The sequence below is a fragment of the Vigna unguiculata genome, chromosome 8 (genome assembly GCF_037176805.1).
Source record: "Vigna unguiculata cultivar grain cowpea cultivar isolate G323 ecotype 2 chromosome 8, ASM3717680v1, whole genome shotgun sequence".
Classification (NCBI taxonomy): Eukaryota; Viridiplantae; Streptophyta; class Magnoliopsida; order Fabales; family Fabaceae; genus Vigna; species Vigna unguiculata.
In genome coordinates, this window is record NC_140799.1 from 36,864,312 (window position 1) to 36,883,013 (window position 18,702).

Here is an 18,702-nt window from a genome sequence, read left to right on the forward strand (position 1 = left end):
TTAATTGCTATGTTCATTTATAGAAACATCAGAATAAATCTATTTGACTTTTCCCAAATCCTACAATAAACCTTCTCTTATTGCTACTAGCATTAATAATAACAGTAATAACAGTCAATTTTTGAAAGTCAAATTAAGATCCAAGACAAAAGTGAAATTGGACATAAAAAATCTTTAAAATAACTCAACCATTTCTTAAGTGAGCTTATTTTTTCAATGAGGATGAAGCCAGACTTGTTGTACCTACATAAACAGTTACAAAACATTTATTATAGTGTAAAATTCCAACTTCCTCCAACTGTCTACGATTGTTCAGACATCAATTTCAGTTCTACCAGCTTTTATCTTATTCCCACGAGCCAAAACGAGCCAAAGCTTCTTTTCTTCACTACTTACTACCAAAACCTGACAAATAAATTTCAGATATAATGTTATCCTTAAAGTGAGCTTCATCATAAATATCTATTATTAAGAGTACTGATATCTAACCGGCTCTGCCAGATTTATATTCTCATAAGTTTCCGAACCTATGTACAGAATTTTATCTTTCTGTCTTTATTTTTCCCTTGCTTGTAAACTTATGAGAGAATATCTAACCGGCTCTGCCAGATTTATATTCTCATAAGTTTCCGACCCCCCCTTTTTCTATCCTGGTATCAGAGCGAGAAATCCTTGGATACCTTTTGAATATTTATGTGATGGAAGTGGCTTGTATTCGCTAGGATACCCTTTATAGATCGGGCAGGTTATGGCCAGAAGAGCCAACAGAGCCATAAGTCCCATTTGATCTGCCTCTGAGGGTTGAGGAATACTTTGCATATTGCGACACTCTTTACATACATATTTTCTTGATTATATGTGTTTAAAAAGTGTAAAAAAAAAAAAAAGTTTTTGAGCCTTATGATTACCTATATTCTTTTATAAGTATTACTCTATAGTGTATTCCGTAGATTCCTGCCTCTTATCTCTTACTACTGCTTTTCCTCTTTGACTATACTGCTTCTATACTGCTTTTCTGTTTTGCCTACACTGCTTTCTTATTTTTCTGTTTTAATGGATAACATACAACCATTTCTAGGCTCCGATTACAAATCAACTCTAACTGCTGTTGAAAAAATTACAAACTCTCCTCCTGTAGGTTATAAAAAACCTACTTCAGAAGTAGACCCTGTACACACAGTCCTTATAGGACAAAATAACACTATAATAACTCTTCTAGAAGAAGTTTCTAGAAAATTGAATCATATGATTGATTCTACTAAAAAGACGAACTTGTCCAAAGACATAGATGGTCTTATAAAGCAAGTATCAAAACTATCTTTAGGGACACATACACATATAAAAGCAACTTCTAAAAATTCACAGAAATTTATCAAAGTTACAACTAAAAAAGATTCAAAAGCTGCAAGTACCAACGCAGCACCTTCTTCAAACAATGAAAATAGTTTGTAATGATGACACAAACCAATACGTCTACACAAACACAAACTGATAATATTAATATGAATAGTACAACAGAACCTAGTAGCACACAAAGATTCCCTGGAACCCCCAGAAGATTAAGGGAACATCAGACTAGAAGTCAAAATCTTATACAACATCCAGGAATTTTAGATAGATTCTTAAATAGACAAAGAACTACTAACATTAGAAGATTTAGTAGACATACACCAAAATACAGATATAGGATCTAACTCAAGGATAGATTCTCTAAATCCTAGACAATTATACAACATAGGATGGCTAAGTTCAGAACGAACAAGCCTCTATCGATATAGGAGAATAGAAGATTTTCATCTCCCTGACAATACCTATGAGATAATCCCTCTAATATCTCCACAAACAGGAAGACAATTACAAAATCAACAAGGAAGATATGTCCACATGGGGTTAATTACCATTGGAGTAAGATCCTTAGCCAGACATATGATTGGAGCTAGAGCTTTAATAGTTCTACACGATTCAAGATTTCAGAATAATGATTCACAAAGTGTAATAGGGATTTTAGAAGTAGATTTAAATCAACCCTTTTCCCTTATTTATCTTGCTCCAAATTTCACATTAACTTTACAAGATTTTATAAATCATATAAACCTAGAAGTACAAACGATAGGTTTTGGACCCAATTGGATGGGTGAAAATCTACATTTAGACATAACCTTCATAGGAAGAATAAGTAACCATATTTCTTCTATGTATAGAATAAACACTAGACCATTAGAAGAAGCCATTAGCTCTTATGGTACACAATTCTTGCCAGCTCAAGCCTTCACAAGAAGAAATGAAGGACATTTATGGCAAACACATTTACCCAGAGAAGAAAATAACCCAATTACAGCCCCTTCATCTGCCATTTTACATAACAGATCTAAAGGACTTAGTCTAAGTTTTGTAGATTACACAAATATACCACGACTTGACTTAGAACAAGATAGGTTAGCCGAAAATAGGCATAGCACTTCAGCCATTCCTGATAACGAACACATTTCCATGATGAATACCATACAATACGAAGATGATGAAATGACTGATGAAGAATGGAATCATCATCAGGCAATTATAGCCATGTATAGACAAGGATCTTTAGATCCCTCTACAAACATAGATATTGAAGATATTTATGATGAAACAGACGATATCATAAATAATTTTCTTGATAACCTATATTTAGACAAAGAAGACAGCTCTTCAGTAATATCAGAACCTTTATCTACAATAGGTTTCGTCAATACAAGTGTAGGATCAGTAAACCCCAACAGTTATCAGTTAGAACATGTTGGTACACAAAGCTATTCTACTGGATCATACCCAGAGAATCCCCAACAAATGTTACTTTTACAGATAATCAATATACAACACAGGGGAAGAGGCTCCCAATAGAACCAAATTTCCCTTTGCCAAATCTTTTATTAAATATAGGAGGAATTGACCCTCAATTATTACCAACATACATTGAACAATGGACTGCTACTGTAATCCGTGATTATGGTATCCATTACGAAAAGGAAGTTCAGTCTTCACAGGACATGATTGCTAAAGGTGAAACCTACTTAGGTGATATAGCCAGAGCATGTTGGGAATCTTTTAAAAAAAATTACCCAACATAATTAAATACATTAGTAATCCAACCATGTCCTAACATTTATAATTTTTGCTCTCTAATACAAAGATTACTCACTTCTCAATCTGCAAATGATGGGAATACACTCAGACAACAAATTTATTTAGGACATCTAGAAAGGTTGTCTATAACATATTTTGGAAAAATCAAAGAATTTTTACAAGATTATCTCATGTATGCCTCTATAGCCGGATGTTTTCATGATATAAGTGTTGGAGAAAAGATGTTTCTCAAACTTCCAGGAAAATTAGGCCAGAAAATCAGAGAATCTTGGAAAAACGATGAGGTAACCCCCATGTTAAATAACCTCTCAATAAGAATACAACATATTATGAAAGTAATGGAAGACACTTGTACACATATTGCAATACAAAAACAATTAAAAAATTTTGATTCTAGAATTTGTAAACAAATATACACTCCACAACAATACAATCAAAATAAAAAATATATGCCCAGAAGAAAACCTAGATATAGCCAATCTTATAGTCATAAGTCTCAATCGACTGTACAAAGACCAACTAATTCTAGAAAAACTTATACTATAAGATCCTCAAATTCTAGGAAACCAACTCTAAATCCTAACAGACACGTTAGAAAATTTAGAGAAAATAAAAACTACAAACAAACATTAAAATGTTATGCTTGTAGCCAAACTGAACATTTCTCAAGAGATTGTCCAAACATAGCAAATCTTTATACAAAAGAAGCAGAACTCATCAAATCTTGCCATATGAATCTTCTTCCGATCGATGAAGACGTATCTACTGATTCTAAAATATTATCAGTAGTTAGTATAACAGAATTCAATGATGAAATTAATTTAGAAAAACAACCCAAAAATTATGACTTAATAAATGATTTCGCAAATAATGAATTTATCCAAATTTACCCTAAAGAATACGATTTCGAATTAAATGACAAATATAATGAATTAGGCGAAATATTAGATGATTCGGGATATTATCTAATGAATATAACTGAAACAAATATATGTCATCATACATTACAATACTTTTCAGGACCAACATCCATTCCCTGCTAGTATTGTGATAGGTATTTTCATAAATCACAAAGGGCTCATTGTCCTTTATGCTACAAAAATTTTTGTATAAAATGTATTACAATACATCTAAAATTACAAGAAATACCAATCTTTTTAGAACAAAAAGAAAACATAAAAGATAAAAACATAATTGATACTAGGACTTCAATTTTAGAAACCAGAGTAAATAACCTTGAAGAAAAAATCCTTCGTCTAGAACAAATAATCCAAGATTCTGAAACAAGCACCATCTCAAAAAACATACAAAATAACATGATGGGAACCACAGAATGTATCCCATTGGTTTGCAACGAAAAACAACTAATATCTGTTAAAGTATTAGTAAAATTAAATTTTCCAAAACAAAACAAAAACCCTGCTAAGGAAGAAATCATACAGGCCCTCTTAGACACAGGATGTTCTGAGACAGTCGTCTGCAGAACAAAAGTACCTTCATATATGATTACTAAGAGTGTTATTTAATAATATGTTGTATTCTTATTGAGAGGTTATTTAACATGGGGGTTACCTCATCGTTTTTCCAAGATTCATATGGGTGACATTTGTGTTTTATCACTAATAATGACATAATCCTTATTTATAGTGTTAGTTCTATTATGGCCTAATATAAAATCTAAACCAATAATCATGCTTTGTTTTGAAGGGACTAAATTTTCTACACGCATGGTTTTAAGATGTATTTTTTAGCCAAATAGGTCACAATTTGTACTGAATTGAAGAGAAATATTGTTTATTTCTTCATCATTTATCATTACTATTCCAGACATAGTTCTTGTTTTTTGTATATGTTTACTCTTAGTAATCATATATGAAGGTACTTTTGTTCTGCAGACGACTGTCTCAAACATCCTATGTCTAAGAGGGCCTGTATGATTTCTTCCTTAGCAGGGTTTTTGTTTTGTTTTGAAAAATTTAGTTTTACTAATACTTTAACAGATATTAGTTGTTTTTCGTTGCAAACCAATGGGATACATTCTGTGGTTCCCATCATGTTATTTTGTATGTTTTTTGAGATGGTGCTTGTTTCAGAATCTTGGATTATTTGTTCTAGACGAAGGATTTTTTCTTCAAGGTTATTTACTCTGGTTTCTAAAATTGAAGTCCTAGTATCAATTATGTTTTTATCTTTTATGTTTTCTTTTTGTTCTAAAAAGATTGGTATTTCTTGTATTTTTAGATGTGTTGTAATACATTTTATACAAAAATTTTTGTAGCATAAAGGACAATGAGCCCTTTGTGATTTATGAAAATACCTATCACAATACTAGCAGGGAATGGATGTTGGTCCTGAAAAGTATTGTAATGTATGATGACATATATTTGTTTCAGTTATATTCATTAGATAATATCCCGAATCATCTAATATTTCACCTAATTCATTATATTTGTCATTTAATTCGAAATTGTATTAATAAATTCATTATTTGTGAAATCATTTATTAAGTCATAATTTTTGGCTGATAATATTTCAGAATCAGTAGATACGTCTTCATCGATCAAAAGAAAATTCATATGGCAAGATTTGATGAGTTCTGCTTCTTTTATATAAAGATTTGCTATGTTTGGACAATCTCTTGAGAAATATCCAATTTAACTACAAGCATAACATTTTATCTTTTCCGACCCCCCTTGGGACTCCATGTTCATGTTATATTATTATTAAATATGTTAAAACATATCTTTTATCGATTAAAAACAAACATTTTCATTTCGATATATATTTTGATATTGCGCAGTGTATTATGCAGGGAATCATAAAACTTCACATTATGAAACAAGTTTCTGAAACACAAACACTGCTATAACATTTCAGTAGTATCTGACACTCCTTTAACTCAATTCAAGCACATACATTTATTCAACTCTGTCAGACCGAGACAGATAAAGAGTAAAAAAAGAAAAACCATACAGAAAAGACACAACATCATCGTTTCATTCCGAGCACATAGGTAAGATTGGGGAGCCTAGCCAGTGATCTGAACGGGTTTCACATCGGGCTTCTTCACTTCCTCCTTGGGAACAGTGACTGTGAGCACTCCGTTCTCCATAGCAGCCTTAACCTCATTGACTTTGGCGTTCTCCGGCAGCCGGAAGCGGCGGAGGAAGCTGCCGCTGCTACGCTCCACGCGGTGCCACTTGTCGTTCTTGTCCTCCTTCTCCTTCGTCCTCTGGCCGCTGATCTGAAGCACCCTCCCCTCCTCGATCTCCACCTTCACCTCTTCCTTCTTCAGCCCCGGGAGATCCGCTTTGAACACGTGCGCCTCCGGCGTCTCCTTCCAGTCGATGCGCGTGTTGGCGATCGCCGCCGTCTCGCTCGAGACCTCGGAGCGCGGAAAGGAGAGTGCGGTTTCGAATGGGTCCCACACGTCAAGGGAGAAGGGGTCGAAGACGTTGGTCCTTCGCCCTGTGCCGAAGAAACTTGGAATGAGCGACATCGTTTTGCGAGAGTTGTTGATGGGTAGAACTAAGCTTTGTTATTGCGATGAGATTTTGCTGAGTGATGAGAAAGTGGAGAAGAAGAAGCGTATTTATATGGAGTGAGGATGGTGTTCGCGAGGTTTCATGATGGGTCGAGTGATGGCAGAAAAGAGAAGAAGTGTTTAGACGGTTCTGAAGAATGTATGTATGTAACTTCTGATTGATGAATGAAGGAGATGCCAGCGTGGACGTAAAGAACCATGAAGATGTTTCGGGAACAAACAAAGAGTATTTTAACACACCACTGCCACGTGTACGGCTGCATTCACATCACCGATCACCATATTTGCTATAAAAGTATTATTTTTCGGAGTCAGGTATTAAATTTTTAAGTATCATTAAGTAATTAATATTTTTATTTAAAATTACAATATTATTAATTAATAAGCTAAGATCAAGATTTAAAAGCATGCAATAGTCATAACTATGCATAACTATTGGTTTTTTAAAAGATCAACCACTTAAAATGAAAATAGAAAAATAATTAATTTCAAAAATATTTTTTCTACAGATTTTATAATTAATAATTAAATTAGCCAATTTTTTTTAGTAGTACCCAAATATAATCATTTTATAAATAAATTAATACTAAAATCGCATATTAAAAGAGAAAAAAGTACCCAAAATTAGTATATGTCTGTTCATTATCACATCGAACAATACTTCTAACATTCAAACCGTTCAATCAGAATAATTGAAAAGTAGACGCGTGAAATGACGTGATCGACCCAATGATAAATCAACGACTCTGACTCATCTCTTTACACATTTAATTAATTCATATTTGAGTTTGCAAATATCATTTAAATTATACTAAACCAATTTACTCAATTCGTATTAACAGAAAAGATATATCCTGCACCAAGTTCCCTTTAAAGAATGTAACATATGCACAAAAATTTAATTTTACTGAAAATATATTTTAATTTTATTTGTTATATTCTTAAAAGAGTAATAAATATTTATCAATATATAAATATTTTTATTTGTCTTAAGAAATCGCCCAACAAATATGTATAATTATGCAAAACATATTTTTTTTATAATTTTGCATTACGAAAATCAAGTTATACTTCCCAAAAATTTTAACAGATACAATCCAGTCACAAACACCAATTCATCCTGAATACATACATCAATACATCTCAAATGCACAACTAAAACATTAGTTATTCTCAAGTAAGTAGATAAAAATTCCATTTTTCATAACTATCATACAACATTTCTTAGTTTGAATTTCATATTTCAAAATATAAATCATTCTTTATATAATTCTAATATGTTTGAGTTTTAAAATAACACAATTAATTTCTCTTATCCGTAAATTAATACAGACGACCCAATTTGAGTATCAAATCCTTTTTAAACTTAACAGAGATCACAACTTAACCCTTAACCTAAGAATAATAAAAACATGATCAGAGAACATCATCAGGATCACTAACGAGTGGAAAAACATGAAAGAAGCTCAAAGAACACATGCGGTTTGAAATTCTCCGCATGCATTGGAATCTAAACTAAACCAGAGAAAATAAGATCAACTTACTCTGTTTGAGAAATTAATTGAACAAAAATAGAGAGCTCACCTCAAGGATCCCCTAACTATCTCTGATTGACGTGAGATTTTTTAGAGATAATATAAAAGATGCTAAAAGAATAGTTTCTAGAGAGATAAAGTGTTTATAACTAATAATACTTGTTTTTAGATTTTCTATTTATACTTAAGCAATTTAATAATAAAATTATTAAATTTTATTATTTTAAAACACTTACCCCTTCTAAACTACCATTTTCTAAGTTTTCACACTTTTTGTGCTAAAATTAAAATTTAAAAATCTATAAAAAAAATTATTTCAAATTTTCTTACCTATCATTAATTAGAAACAATTTTTTATTTTAAAAATAAATTTATTTATACAAACGAAATTGGATGAATATTTACAATTAATATATCACTATAAGAAAAAGATTTTATAATGGTAGATATTTGCTGGCCTTTAAAGAAAACCAACATTCTCTTTTTGAAAAAAAAAATATAATGTATTTAGAGTCTTTTTACAACTGATGGGAAGTTTTAGGTATTTTTTTTTCTCTTTCTCATTACATCTTCATTCCTGCTATAGAAGAAGAACTGTTTTCACTCTTCCCTTTAGGTAAACATTTTCGTTGTAGAAGAGCTCATTCATTGTATTGTCCTCTGATTTCTTTTTCTAATGCTCATTAATGGTTAATGGAAGTTATTCCCAGCTCCCAATTAAAGTCATCTTCGGAGCCATCTTCTTCTCCTTTAAGTAAGTATGCTTCATTTGTCTTTATTCTTCATGTAAATTATTTTAAGTTTCATAAATCCTAATCCCATCTTCAATTCTTGAACCCTAACTTGATTTCTACCTTTAAAATACTTTAAATTTATAGACTAAGTGGATGTTACAACTGTCATGAAATTTTTTAAATTCCTAGATTTATTGGCCGTTATAACCGCCACGAAAATATTTAAATTTTTAATCTTATTGACGGTTTAAAGTGTCGCTAAGTTTTTTTTTTTTAAATTAAAAAGTCTTTAGAGGTGGTTAAAATTGATGTTTCAAAATTTTAGTAACAATTGTCCGACGATTACATTAAATTAATGTTATGATGACTTTGTAGCGTTAAATTTGGTGACAGTTAATTAACTGACGGTGGAGAAAATAATAACAGTTATAGCCGTCACTAAATATCACATTAAATTGACACAAAAGTTCAAAATTTTAGTTGTGGTATCCGTATTCCATCTCAAATATACCACTTCGATTCTTATTATTTTCTATATCCTTATTATTTAAATATGTCCAAAAGTACACATTAAGGAAGTAAAAAATCATATTACATATATAATAAATAATTAGTTCAAGCGCAACAGGATTTAATTTCTTTTTAAGTTGTGTTTTTGAGAAAAAAAACATTTTATATTGATATATACTTTCCATAAGTAATATATATATATATATATATATATATATATATATATATATATATATATATATATATATATATATAAGTACGTTTTTATTTTATTTTATGGTGAACAGAACTCAGTGTATCCTATGAGATTGTAAATGATGATTCAGAAAGCCTACTATATGGTAAGTGAACATTTTCTCATGCATGAAAAAAAAGAACTTTGGGACGTGTCTGCACTTTTGCATAACACTTAATACAGCTAAACATTTGCTCTTGCAACACCTCGAATGTCCCCTTTCCCTTCTCAACGCCAGATCATGCACACATGTTCAAACCACAGCCATGCCCTCAATTTGTTCCTATATAAAAGTTCCTCAGTTTCTTCTTCACAACAAAGAAAGTGTGGAATTGAAAATCCTGTAATAGCCATGGCTCTCATCCCAAACATCTTCGGTAGTCGACGAAGCAACGTGTACGATCCTTTGTTTGAGGATATATTTGACCCTTGGGGAGGGTTCCCCTTGGCTTCGTTGGGTGGAGAAGGCAATGCCATGGTCAACACTCGCGTGGATTGGAAAGAGAGTGCAGAGGCTCACGTGTTCAGCGTGGATCTTCCTGGGTTGAAGAAGGAGGAGGTGAAGGTGGAAGTGGAAGATGGGAGGGTGCTGCAGATTAGTGGAGAGAGAAGCAGAGAGAAGGAAGAGAAGGATGATAAGTGGCACCGCGTTGAGAGAAGCTCTGGGAAGTTCGTGAGGAGGTTCAGGCTTCCCGAGAATGCAAAAATGGAAGAGATCAAGGCTGCTATGGAAAATGGGGTGCTCACTGTTACTGTACCTAAAGAGGAAGAGAACAAACCTCAGATGAAGTCGATTCAAATCTCTGGCTAGATCTATGTCTCTTTCTTCTATATTCTGTGTTCTGTTTGTGTTCCTATGTATCATCATGCATTGCAGTTATGTGAAGTTCTAATGTTGTGGTTGTGATGTTTTCCGTTACATGTTTCAATTAACTGTCACTTTTGAAGAAGAATTTTCAATAAAAGGTTAACTCAAATCACTTATGTTAGCCTCTGTTTATCTTTTATTGCAGTATATATATATATATATATATATATATATATATATATATATATATATATATATATATATATATATATATATATATATAGGTTGAATATGATGAAATAGTTTAATTTATTAATTTATTATTTGATACTTTGAATAAGATTAAACGGTCTCCTTAATCTACATGGAGAGAAACAGAAACTTGAGTAAAAGTTATGTACACTGAGACATAATGGTGCCTAAAATAATTTATCCTCAATTCAAACCCCTTTTAAAGAAAAAGATAATCATTCAAGCTAATTAAAAAATATTAAAACCTTAGTGAAAAAACATTAATATGAAAAAATGGAGAGAAAGAAAACTCCATTTTGAAAATAAAAACAAAACAGAGACCTTCTCTCATGAGTAAACTTAAAATGAATAAAAGAAATAATAAAAAACTTAAATAGGACATTGTATAGGTAATTATAAGATAATTAAGACGAAGAAAATATAGCTTCTAAGATTAATGCGTCTTGTTCAAAACTATATACACATACACATGTCACTTGTTAGTTTATTTATAACGTGATTTTACAGATTAAAATGAATGTTTTGTATATATTTTTACAAATGTGTTTCTTTAATTAAATAAACAAATTTCTATTTTTCTTTTGTGTCTGTATAATCTAAATATTTATTTCAAAAGAATATTTTTAAGTTTAAATAAATGTTTATTATTTATATTTGTAATTAAATTTTTTAATTTAGATTAATTTTATGAAATAAAAAGCTTAAGTTGTGAATCCGACCCTGTATTTCATGATTTCCGTTGAAAAGTACTTATACAGTAGGCCGAATTGTTAAACTGTGCAAGGACCTGGGCCAACCTAGTCCATTTTTTTATGATTTGTTTTTTGGACTTTTTTATGCATAACTTTTAGTCCAAGAGGGAGTAAGGCTAATCCTCTCTAATCTTAAAACAAATAGGAATTTACTTTGATGGAAACCATTTCCATTCACGATTTCAAAGTAGTTTTTAAAGAATTTATCTTTCACTTTCTATATTTATTTATTTTTTTAAATTTGACTGTGTTTTACTTTTTTTTTTGAAGTATTTGAACGTTTTAATGTAATGAGTGTTTTCTGATAGGATTGTTGAAGATCCATTACATCATTCAGTGCTTATAGTAAGTTTTGTTACATATGATCTAATATACAATACAAGTTCTTAACACAAATTTAACTTATAAACAAGCTGCAACAATAAAGTATTTTTTAGATAAATACCGAGTGTTTGAAACATTATCTCTCGATGTGTATTACTTCTATGTGTTTTATTTCTAGTTCACATATAGACATCAACATAGGTATTACTATAACTTAGTATTCATATAAATAGATTCTTCATTTGAGAACCAGTAATTACTCAAATATTTAATATTAGACTGAACCATGTTTTAGTTTTTTAGAAACGATTTTAGTCTCATACTGATGTTATTTGACATACACTATATATATATATATATATATTTCCTACATGCTTGACCAAGCTCCACAAATGAAATGGTGTGCTCTTACAAAATGGAAGGTACTGATTTACATGTCTTCTTCTTCATCATCATCATCATCACTTTCACTACCACTTGAATCATCCACATTAACAGCAGCTACTTTGGAAACACTAATCTTAAAAGAAGCAGATTGAATCTTGTAAGGTAACTTTGTATTATTGCTTGCAGGCACCCTACACTCTTCCACCACTTTTTCTTCCTCTTTCTTCAAATCACTCGGTGGTAGGAAGCAATCAATGGACAACCCTTTGATGTTAAAATCCACTTCTTCAATCTTCCAAACCTCTTTTACTCTGGTTTTGGAATGGCCCTCAGGGCCTTCACCAAACCTAGACAATGTCACCCATGTTTTTCCTGCATGTGCTATGTTAATTCCATCTACAAATTTGTAGTCTTGTATCAGAGACTCCATGTTGGTTTCCCAGAATATAGAATCACTTGCTGTGGTTTTGAGTTTCAGCAAGTGAGAGTCTTCTAATTGGACCAAAAGACCTGTTCTTTGGCTGAAGTAGCCCCACACAGTGTGGCGTATAATCTCTACGTTGCTGCTACTTCTTGTTTGAAGTGAATTGGAATCTGCTTCAAGTTTTAATATGAAACATTCTTCGTCATTCACCGTCTTCTCTCCAATGCATATGGAGTTGTTGAACAAATTGGCCGTGGACCTTGGATCAAGACCCTGTTTAAAGGCATTAACTGTCAAAAAATTGCAGAATAGATGACAGTGTTTATGCAGAATTCATAAACACGAAGTAATGCGTCTGTGATTTGACACCAGCTAGTAGTGTTTAGTTTATTAGCACAATCCTTGGTTTGAAGGATTGATTGATAAGGCTTAAGAAGCATGGAATGGTCGTGTAATTATGATACGTCAATCATGGCTATTGATAATGCATATGATGGTTATTGTTAGTCATACTTCACGTCATGTTTAAATGCGATTACGTGTTGAAAGGCTTGAAGGACTTGAAAAAATGGATAAACCAGTTGTCATGCACTGAAGAATGAAGATAGATGTTGTTGACTTCTGGAATGAGGTAGGTATTGTTAACCACCTAAGTGGAGGAGTATTATACTTTTGGGTTCAGACTATATAAGAAGAAATTTTTTTGTATTACATATTAAATTGTTGACTTTTGTTAATAAATGTAGACGCCATTGCGTTCTGGGAGGGGTAGGTTATTAATTTCTGTGCAAAAAAATGAGGAAAGTAATTTGACTTTTCTGAGAAAAAGTTCTGGTGTTCTTTTTTGAAAAGGAAGCACCTGGTTTTGGGAGAGTAACATTTGGTTAGGCAGCGGTTGAAAACATGTTCAAACTAGCTTTTCTGTTCTAGGGAGCTAGAAGAACAAAATACAAAATGCAACGTATTTGGGAACACATTCAATTCAGATTCACACTCACACTTGAGTGACTCATGAAATCAAAGAGGAAACAACTCTTAGTGCAAGAACACGGTTCAGAATATAACACATCAAATCCTAATCATAATTTAAGAACTCAAATTAAAGGGGAAAAAACTGAAAAAGATAAAGATATTGGTGAACTTTAAAGAGAAATTACCTGAAGTAAACGCCTGAGTGGTCTTGGTGGGCCACGAGAAGCATGAGAATGGTGCCAAGGTGTTTGCCTCCATGCCACTTTTCCATCACTCCCGGCACTGATTTTGTAACCGGAAACAACCAGCTCCAAACACCACAGTTCTGGCTTCTTCTGCCACACCACAAACCCTCCCACTTCACCTTTCTTCTGCATCTTCTTCACCTTCACCATCTTCTTCTTACTCGCACATTCTTCCCCTCCTGAAAACTCTGTTGCCCCTACTCTCACCTCCCCCATCGCGTACATGCTTTCCACCCAATTCAAAGCTCTCTCTCCTCCCACAGCCGCCACGTACTGTTTCACTATGTATTTCGCCATCGAAGCCTCCTTCACAATGAAAGATTCAAACTTTAGATACATATACACTAGTACTTCTTCAGATGCTTTCTGGGGTAGCTTTTCCATGGGAATTCGAGTTTCATATCAGTAATCGGCATAATAGTAAATTTTTGCGTTAAAAAATAACATCGATTACTGAAGTGAAACTCCAAATTGAAAAACAGTATTAAAAACATATAAAAACTGCGTGGAAAACAGAGAGAATGTTGTGTTGGTAACTAGTGTACTAACAATGTTATGGGATTTAATGGTGATGGGTTGGTTGTGAGAGGTGATGGGAAGAGGGATCAATGGTGCGCCAACAACACCAAGCAAGAGTTGCATATCAGTATTTTGGTCTCCATAGAGTGATGATGATGTAGAAGATTCAACGTTTGGCTTCATCCATGACTTCATGTTATGCCAAGCTCTGCTGGTTCCGCTTTTGATGGTGAAAATCTCTTCTGGGATGGGAACCTCCAGCACCGTTTGGAGCCCATCCTCGCGAGCAAGATTGGGACAGAGCTTCTTCATTGCAGAGAGAGATATAGGAAGCAGAAATCAAAGAAAATGTGGTTTGATTTTGATGAGCATGAAATGAAGAAAATGTTTATGGGTTGATTGAGAAAGCTTATGAGATGAGGAAGTGACGAAAGAGAAGAGAAAAGAGAGGGTTGGAGTCTTGAACTGAAAGGGAGAAGGATATAGTTATACGAGTGTTGTTGAGTATTGAGTATGTTACTTTGGAAAAAGATTAACAACCAAACTATGGGGACCCTCACTTGTTTTTTCTCGTCGTGTTCGCACGCCTCTCGTACTATTCTTAATAACTTAAGGTTTCCCTTTAAATTTAATGTACATGTTTGAATAATTTTAAGGTTTTCATCTCTAACTTTTTTATTTTTTCTAAAGGGAACATGCTAAGTTAGGTTGTAGCTGCTTATCTTTATTTACTCTGTCACAAAATGAAAGGCCAAATCCTCATAAAAGTCCTCCGGTTCATACCTTATAGTCTTTCTAAACTCCAAATTGCAAATATTTATTGCATCGCATTTTAGCTAAATTATTAACCCAAATGTGTCCCATATATTTAATTAGGGATATTTCTGACACAGAAATAAAATATACAATATCAATACAACATTAAATTTAACCTACACATAAAAAATTAACATCTTCTTAAGATAATGATTTTACGAGTTTGTATGATTCTTCACATTTTTATTTTTACCCGTTTAATCTCCAAACTACCAAGATTTCACCAAAGTGTTTGATATTAAATTTTGCAAAATTTGACCAAATTTTATATTGTGTCTGTCAGACTTAATATAAAACTGGAAGGTAAGTGAAAGAATCAATTCTAAAAATCCGTAATAAAATTATATAGTTTTTTTTGTTGTTGTTCCTTTTGAGTAAAAACGTAAATGGAAATTCAATGATGTAACAATCTGGTGTTCTTTCTCTTTCGCATAGTAATATTATAATTAATTAAGTACACAACTTGTGAGGAAGTGAAATATGTATATACTTAGTGTGGCCGCTACACAATTGGGATAGTTTCTCTTGAGACACACACATACACAATAAGTGAATTTGATTCAGAGGTAAACAACTTAAAATAAAAGTGAAATTGAAGAAAAGAAAAAAGAGAAGCTCAATTGGGAGAAAAGAGAGTAATTACCCCACAATTCAAACTTTGTTACCTCCTACAATGGCATGAATACTTTTATGTAAGCTTTGTCTTTTTTTACCTAATAATTGCAAACTAGTTAAAAGGATAAGATGATGGTTATTGAAGATACGATACCTTTTAAGTTGAGATAATGTCGGGGGCAACACATGATGCATACGAAGAACATAAAGATTCATGTTTGGAACAAGAATGCAAGATATGAAAGATGCGACCAACATTCTAAAATTGTAATTGTAATTGAGAATGGTAGCCCATGGCCCTGGCAATTGGTGGTTGCTGGTTATAGGTTAGGCTCACATGAATTTGTTCATGTCTCCGGTGAACAGGGCCACATGAGCTGTGGTTGGATCCTATTTCTGATTATTGGTGACAAGAACCTGTTATGCGACAAAACATAACTTGTCGTTTCTCGATTCTGAATCATTTCATTCACGTTCATGAAAATGCTGCACCAATTAACTATGTATGATGTTGTTACAACCATCGAGAGTTTTGTTATTTATGAATTTTTTTTGTGTGTATAAGTTTTATATAATTAAGAAGGAAAGTGTCTGTTCAATATATCACAATTAGTTTAACTGGATATTCATGACAATGATTTTTGTTTGATATTATATTGTATTGATATGTTCCATTCGATATTTGATACCAAGTACTGAAAGGGGCTTGCCTTATAGGTTGAGTTTGGAGTGAATAGTTTTCTTAAGGAGATAGAAAGAGGAAAAAGTTTTAATATATGAACGGTGTTGATTGAGTTGTAAGTATTTTATAAATTTTGAGATATTTTTAACTGGGTATTTATTAAAGGATTATATATATATATATATATATATATATATATATATATATATATATATTAGTACTCAATAATTTTTATATTTTTGAATTAAATTACTGTTATTTAATTAAATGATATGGTCGTTATTTTATTTATTTATTTTTAATGTCTTAAAATAATATTGTGATTAATGTAAATTACTGTTTTTATTCAAAAGTGTTAAGTAATGTGAGATTCATCTATATATAATGATTATATGAAAGTTGTGATAAAGTATGTCTACTTTATTACTTAATACAATTTTAATAAAATAATAAAAATAATTTGTTATTAATATTACTCTATATTAATCACTAAATATCATGTTTGTTAATAGGTATATATTAAAAATTAAGACCACGGAACATTTTCATAGTCACACGCCCATTAACATAACAATTAAATAATGCAGAATTAAAATATATAAAAAACATATTTACTCAATATAACAAACAAATCTGATAAGAAATTAAAAAAATACTTAAATTACAAATTAAGACAATAAAACTATTATTAGTTTATATATACATTCATCTTAAAGGTATGTTTTTGGGGTGTATTCACTTGAAAAGATTGATTTGGGAGAGAGATAAAATGGATTTGAGTGGATTAGAAAGTGGAGTTTGTGTTATTATTTTAAAGGAATTTGAATGGTGAAATTGAATGAATTTAGAGGTAAAGTTTATAAAATTTTGTAAATAATTTGATTGTTATGATTGATTAAAAATTAATTTTAATTGAAAGAAAAATAATATTATCAAATTGTCTTTGATGTTAAAAATAATATAAAATTATATTTAAATGAGTTAGATTTATTTTATAAAATTATTTAAATGAATAAAGTAGAAAAAAAATAATAAAAGTACAATACATTTATACGTTGAAAAAAAGATATATAAAAGTTTTAAAAATTAAAATATTAATTATTGTTGTAAACATTAGTAAACATAAACGAGAAATACACATATTTATGAATAAAAACTATAGATGAGTGAAGAGTATAATAATATTTTATTACTAATCACTAAACGCATGTTAGGAAAAATGTAAAAATTAGATAATCTTGAGATTCCTTATTACCCTAAAAGCATTCCTCAGTAAATAAAAAAATTCAAATGAGAGTCAATAAAATATATTAAAAAGATTAATCATCCACACTAATTAATATCATAGTAAGTCCAAAAGTATCTGGAGGTAATTTTTGCTTGAGAAATAACTGGACATTATTTCAAACAAATTCGAATCTCCTTAACTGCAGTGGAAAAACTTTTAAAATGGGTATTATTAAAACAAAAAGTAAGTATTCTTTTTTTATTTCGAGAGAATTAGCATTTTGGTATGAAAAAGGAGCAAATGCTGAAGAAAGTATTTGACACTGAGAAGGAAATTCATTTTTCTAAAGACAGAAGTTCATTTTATTTTATAAAAATTACAACCAGGCTTCTATGTTATTACTTATTACAACAGTTCAGTGTTTTTGTACCTTTTAACTAATTAATTAATTAATATATTTAATCACATTGAGTTCAAAGTTTACGTTGCTCTATAGGGATCAACGGCATTTTAGCAACAATAAGTAATTAATTAATGATTTTATAAAAAGTAGAAAATACAATATATATATATATATATATATATACTAAAATTAAAATAAAAAATATATAAATACATTAAAATTAAAAGAAAATATTTTTATTTATATTAATTTAAATATATTGATAAGTGTCAAGAATAATTAAAATTTTCATTTGAAATTGACATATATCCGATGATATTATTTGTGTATAAAACAAACCACCTAAGACACATAATGGTGTAGTGAAAATTAAAGTTTTATGAATTGTTATGATATTTTGTTGTTTTGCAATAAATATGAGATAAAATAACAAGTATGCAGCTGAGCTACGGTCACTAGTGTTGAGCCATGGAAGTAGAAAAGACAAAACAACATATTTTGACATTTTGGCTGAGTACAACAAATGGAGTTGAACCTCATGAGGAAACCTTCTTTGCAAGAAAATTTGAAGAACAAATCCATAAGGCTGAACAG

The 18,702-nt window shown here is 31.2% G+C and overlaps 3 protein-coding genes across 3 annotated transcripts; 1 reads left to right on the forward strand and 2 right to left on the reverse strand.

The window, feature by feature from the left end:
• Positions 1-5,966: 5,966 nt before the first annotated feature.
• LOC114195670 (17.5 kDa class I heat shock protein) lies at positions 5,967-6,806 on the reverse strand. The gene has a single exon (XM_028086217.2). It carries the CDS (start codon positions 6,620-6,622, stop codon positions 6,152-6,154), a length of 471 nt encoding a protein of 156 aa, XP_027942018.1. The 5' UTR covers positions 6,623-6,806; the 3' UTR covers positions 5,967-6,151.
• A 3,173-nt stretch (positions 6,807-9,979) lies between these two features.
• LOC114193942 (18.2 kDa class I heat shock protein-like) lies at positions 9,980-10,670 on the forward strand. Its single transcript, XM_028083945.2, has one exon. It carries the CDS (start codon positions 10,034-10,036, stop codon positions 10,490-10,492), a length of 459 nt encoding a protein of 152 aa, XP_027939746.1. The 5' UTR covers positions 9,980-10,033; the 3' UTR covers positions 10,493-10,670.
• A 1,436-nt stretch (positions 10,671-12,106) lies between these two features.
• LOC114193511 (uncharacterized) lies at positions 12,107-14,858 on the reverse strand. Its single transcript, XM_028083339.2, has 3 exons — positions 14,395-14,858; positions 13,786-14,151; positions 12,107-12,901 (listed from the first exon to the last, which is right to left on the reverse strand). Exons 1-3 carry the CDS (start codon positions 14,674-14,676, stop codon positions 12,248-12,250), a joined length of 1,302 nt encoding a protein of 433 aa, XP_027939140.1. The 5' UTR covers positions 14,677-14,858; the 3' UTR covers positions 12,107-12,247.
• Between the last annotated feature and the right edge of the window lie 3,844 nt (positions 14,859-18,702).